Here is a 6,007-nt window from a genome sequence, read left to right as displayed (position 1 = left end):
ATCCATCCATCATCCATCCATTATCCATCATCCATCCATCATCCATCCATCCATCCATCATCCATCCATCCATCCATCATCCATCTATCCATCCATCATCCATCCATCCATCCATCCATCATCCATCCATCATCCATCCATCCATCCATCCATCATCCATCATCCATCCATCATCCATCCATCATCCATCATCCATCCATCATCCATCCATCCATCCATCCATCCATCATCCATCATCCATCCATCATCCATCATCCATCCATCCATCATCCATCATCCATCCATCATCCATCCATCCATCATCCATCCATCATCCATCCATCATCCATCCATCCATCCATCCATCCATCATCCATCATCCATCCATCATCCATCATCCATCCATCCATCATCCATCATCCATCCATCATCCATCATCCATCCATCCATCATCCATCCATCATCCATCCATCCATCATCCATCCATCATCCATCCATCCATCATCCATCCATCATCCATCCATCCATCCATCCATCATCCATCCATCCATCATCCATCCATCCATCCATCATCCATCCATCCATCCATCATCCATCCATCATCCATCCATCCATCATCCATCCATCCATCCATCCATCCATCATCCATCCATCCATCCATCCATCATCCATCCATCCATCATCCATCCATCCATCCATCCATCATCCATCCATCCATCCATCCATCATCCATCCATCCATCCATCCATCATCCATCCATCCATCCATCCATCCATCCATCCATCCATCATCCATCATCCATCCATCCATCCATCCATCCATCATCCATCCATCCATCCATCCATCCATCCATCCATCCATCATCCATCCGTTCATCCATCCATCCATCATCCATCCATCCATCCATCCATCATCCATCATCCATCCATCCATCCATCCATCATCCATCCATCCATCCATCCATCCATCCATCATCCATCATCCATCCATCCATCCATCCATCCATCCATCATCCATCCATCCATCCATCCATCCATCATCCATCCATCCATCCATCCATCCATCCATCCATCCATCATCCATCCATCATCCATCCATCCATCCATCATCCATCCATCCATCATCCATCCATCCATCATCCATCCATCCATCATCCATCCGTCCATCCATCCACCCCAACATTGTTCATCTGTCCCGCTGTCCCACCATGAGCCTCCTCATCCTCTCCTTCTCGATGCGCTCGTTCTCCATCCATCCATCATCCATCCATCCATCCATCCATCCATCCATCCATCATCCATCCATCCATCCATCCATCCATCCAAGATCTCCTCCAACCTTCCACCAGATGGACACATCTCCACCTCAGCACCACCAACATTGACCAGAACCTTCCCACCACACCCCTGGTGGCCACCACAGCTGGACCCCCGTCCATCCACCCCAACGTTGTCCATCTGTCCCGCTGTCCCACCATGAGCCTCCTCATGCTCTCCTTCTCGATCCGCTCGTTCTCCATCCATCATCCATCATCCATCATCCATCCATCCATCATCCATCCATCCGTCCATCATCCATCCATCCATCCATCCATCCATCCATCCTCCATCATCCATCCATCCATCATCCATCCATCCATCCATCATCCATCCATCCATCATCCATCCATCCATCATCCATCCATCCATCCATCCATCATCCATCCATCCATCCATCATCCATCCATCATCCATCCATCCATCATCCATCCATCATCCATCATCCATCCATCCATCCATCCATCCATCCATCCATCCATCCATCCATCATCCATCCATCCATCCATCATCCATCCATCATCCATCATCCATCCATCATCCATCCATCATCCATCCATCCATCATCCATCCATCCATCATCATCCATCCATCCATCCACCCCAACATTGTCCATCTGTCCCGCTGTCCCACCATGAGCCTCCTCATCCTCTCCTTCTCGATGCGCTCGTTCTCCATCCATCCATCATCCATCCATCCATCATCCAACCATCCATCATCCATCCATCCATCCATCCATCATCCATCCATCCATCCATCCATCATCCATCCATCCATCATCCATCATCCATCCATCATCCATCCATCCATCATCCATCCATCCATCATCCATCACCCATCCATCATCCATCCATCCATCATCCATCCATCATCCATCCATCCATCCATCCATCATCCATCCATCATCCATCCATCCATCATCCATCCATCATCCATCCATCATCCATCATCCATCATCCATCCATCCATCCATCCATCCATCCATCCATCCATCCATCATCCATCATCCATCCATCCATCATCCATCCATCCATCCATCATCCATCCATCATCCATCCATCCATCCATCCATCCATCCATCATCCATCCATCCATCCATCATCCATCCATCATCCATCCATCCATCCATCCATCCATCCATCCATCCATCATCCATCCATCCATCCATCATCCATCCATCCATCATCCATCCATCATCCATCCATCCATCCATCATCCATCCATCATCCATCCATCATCCATCATCCATCATCCATCCATCCATCATCCATCCATCATCCATCCATCCATCATCCATCCATCCATCCATCATCCATCCATCCATCCATCCATCATCCATCCATCCATCCATCATCCATCCATCCATCCATCCATCATCCATCCATCATCCATCCATCCATCCATCCATCCATCATCCATCATCCATCATCCATCCATCATCCATCCATCCATCCATCTAGTGTCCATCCATCATCCATCCATCCATCCATCCATCCATCATCCATCCATCCATCCATCCATCATCCATCATCCATCATCCATCCATCACCCACATCCATCCATCCATCCATCATCCATCCATCCATCCATCATCCATCCATCCATCATCCATCCATCCATCCATCCATCCATCCATCATCCATCATCCATCATCCATCCATCCATCCATCCATCCATCATCCATCCATCCATCCATCCATCCATCCATCAATCATCTCCATCCATCCATCATCCATCCATCCACCCTAACATTGTCCATCTGTCCTGCTGTCCCACCATGAGCCTCCTCATCCTCTCCTTCTCGATGCGCTCGTTCTCCTTCTTCTGCTCGCGCTCCGTGTTGGCGTGGTAGGTGGCCACGGCCTTGGTCAGCTTCTGGATCTTGCCGCTGACGCTCCGGTGGTACTCCTTGAAGTCCTTGGCGTGCTGCAGGATGCTGTTGAGGTATTCCTGTGGAGGACAACGAGGACACGTGGAGGTCAACGCGGTGGGAATGGCAGGAGAAGGTGGAATGGGGGGAGATGGAGGGGTTGGGTGGAGGAGAGAGGTGGGGGCTGGAGGTTCTGGTGGTCAGGAGAGGGTTGTGGTGGTCGGGAGAAGGTTGTGATGGTCACCAGAAGGTTCTGGTGGTCAGGAGAAGGTTGTGATGGTCACCAGAAGGTTCTGATGGCCAGGAGAAGGTTGTGATGGTCAGGAGAAGGTCCCAATGGTCAGTAGAGGGTTCTGAGGGTCAGTAGAGGGTTCTGATGGCCAGGAGAGGGTTCTCAGGGTCAGGAGAAGGTTGTGATGGTCACCAGAAGGTTCTGGTGGCCAGGAGAGGGTTGTGATGGTCAGGAAAGGGTTCTGATGGCCAGGAGAGGGTTGTGGTGGTCAAGAGAAGGTTGTGATAGTCAGGAGAAGGTTGTAATGGTCACCAGAAGGTTGTGATGGTCAGGAGAAGGCTGTGATGGTCACCAGAAGGTTGTGGTGGTCAGGAGAAGGTTGTGATGGTCAAGAGAAGATTGTGATGGTCAGGAGAAGGTTATGGTGGTCAGGAGAAGGTTGTGATGGTCACCAGAAGGTTCCGGTGGTCAGGAGAAGGTTATGGTGGTCAGGAGAAGGTTGTGATGGTCAGTAGAAGGTTGTGATGGTCAGGAGAAGGTTGTAATGGTCACCAGAAGGTTGTGATGGTCAGGAGAAGGCTGTGATGGTCACCAGAAGGTTGTGGTGGTCAGGAGAAGGTTGTGATGGTCAAGAGAAGGTTCTGATGGCCAGGAGAAGGTTGTGATGGTCAGGAGAAGGTTGTGATGGTCAGGAGAAGGTTGTGATGGTCACCAGAAGGTTGTGATGGTCAGGAGAAGGTTGTGATGGCCACCAGAAGGTTGTGATGGCCAGGAGAGGGTTGTGATGGCCAGGAGAGGGTTCTGATGGCCAGGAGAGGGTTGTGATGGTCAAGAGCAGGTTGTGATGGTCAGGAGAAGGTTATGGTGGTCAGGAGAAGGTTGTGATGGTCAGGAGAGGGTTGTGGTGGCCAAGAGAGGGTTGTGATGGTCAAGAGAAGATTGTGGTGGTCAGGAGAAGGTTGTGATAGTCAGTAGAAGGTTCTGGTGGTCAGGTGAGGTTCTGATGGCCAGGAGAGGGTTGTGATGGCCAGGAGAGGGTTGTGGTGGTCAGGAGAAGGTTGTGATGGTCAAGAGAAGGTTGTGATGGTCAGGAGAAGGTTCTGATGGCCAGGAGAAGGTTGTGATGGTCAAGAGAAGGTTCTGATGGTCACCAGAAGGTTCTGATGGCCAGGAGAGGGTTGTGATGGTCAGGAGAAGGTTGTGATGGTCACCAGAAGGTTGTGATGGTCAGGAGAAGGTTGTGATGGTCACCAGAAGGTTGTGATGGTCACGAGAGTGTTCTGATGGTCAGGAGAGGGTTCTGAGGGTCAGGAGAGGGTCCCAGGAGACACTGAATGGTCCCAGTGGTCAGTAGAAGGTCCCAATGGTCAGTAGAAGGTCTCAATGACCATCAGATGGTCCCAGTGGTCAGTAGAAGGTCACAATGGTCAGGAGAAGGTCCCACCAGCCATTATATGGTCCCAGTGGTCAGTAGAAGGTTTCAATGACCATCACAGAGTCCCACCAGCCATCAGGTTGTCCCAAGTCCCATTGAGCGCTCCCAACAGCCACCACCCAAACCTTGGACCCCCAACCACCACCCCCAACTCCCTGGAATCCCTGGAATCCCTGAAAACCCTGAAACCCCTGAAATCCCTGAAATCCATGAAATTCACTGAAACTCCTAAAATCCCTGGAATTCCTGAAATCCCTGAAACTCCTGAAATTCCCGAAATCCCTGGAATTCCTGAAATTCATGAAATCCCTGAAATTCCTGAAACCCCTGAAATTTCTAAATTCCCTGAAATCCCTGAAACTCCTGAAACTCCTGGAATCCCTGAAATTCCCTGAAATCCCTGGAATCCCTGAAACCCCTGAAATTTCTAAATTCCCTGAAACCCCTGAAATTCCTGGAACTCCTGAAATCCCAGGAATTCGCTGAAACTCCTGAAATTCCTGAATTCCCTTTAATCCCTGAAATCCCTGGAATTCCTGAAATTCATGAAATCCCTGAAACCCCTGAAATTTCTAAATTCCCTTTAATCCCTGAAATCCCTGGAATTCCTGAAATTCCTGAAACTCCTGAAATCCCTGGAATCCCTGAAACCCCCGGAATTCCCGAAACTCCTGAAATCCCTGAAATTCCCTGGAACCCCTGAAACTCCTGAAATCCCTGAAATCCATGAAATTCACTGAAACTCCTAAAATCCCTGGAATTCCTGAAATCCCTGGCACTCTTGAAATCCCTGAAATCCCCTTAAATCCTGAAACCCCTGGAATCCCTGAAATTCCCGAAATCCCTGAAATCCCTGAAACTCCTGAAATTCCTGAAAATCCCTGGAATTCCTGAAACCCCTGAAACTCCCAAAATCCCTGAAATTCCTGGAATTCCTAAAATCCCCTGAAATCCCTGAAATTCCCAAAATCCCTGAAATCCCTGAAACTCCTGAAAGCCCTGGAATTCCCTGAAATCCCTGAAACTCCTGAAATTTCTGAAACTCCTGAAATCCCTGAAACTCCTGAAATCCCCTGGAATTCTTGAAATTCTTGAATTTCCTGCAATCCCTGGAATTCCTGAAATCCCTGAAACTCCTGAAATCCCTGAAATTCCCTGAAATCCCTGAAATTCCC

The 6,007-nt window shown here is 49.3% G+C and overlaps 1 protein-coding gene across 1 annotated transcript in view; it reads right to left on the bottom strand.

Annotated features, from left to right (window-relative positions):
* Nucleotides 1-6,007, bottom strand: part of SMARCA4 (SWI/SNF related BAF chromatin remodeling complex subunit ATPase 4) — a 97,466-nt gene that overhangs the window by 65,525 nt on the left and 25,934 nt on the right. The window contains 1 exon segment of the mRNA XM_074530479.1: nt 3,072-3,245. Within this exon segment, the coding sequence (XP_074386580.1) occupies nt 3,072-3,245 (174 nt within the window).

Source organism: Zonotrichia albicollis, chromosome 32 (genome assembly GCF_047830755.1).
Source record: "Zonotrichia albicollis isolate bZonAlb1 chromosome 32, bZonAlb1.hap1, whole genome shotgun sequence".
Taxonomy (NCBI): domain Eukaryota; kingdom Metazoa; phylum Chordata; class Aves; order Passeriformes; family Passerellidae; genus Zonotrichia; species Zonotrichia albicollis.
Note: the sequence above shows the minus strand (reverse complement) of the source record. Positions and strands in the feature narration are given on the sequence as shown.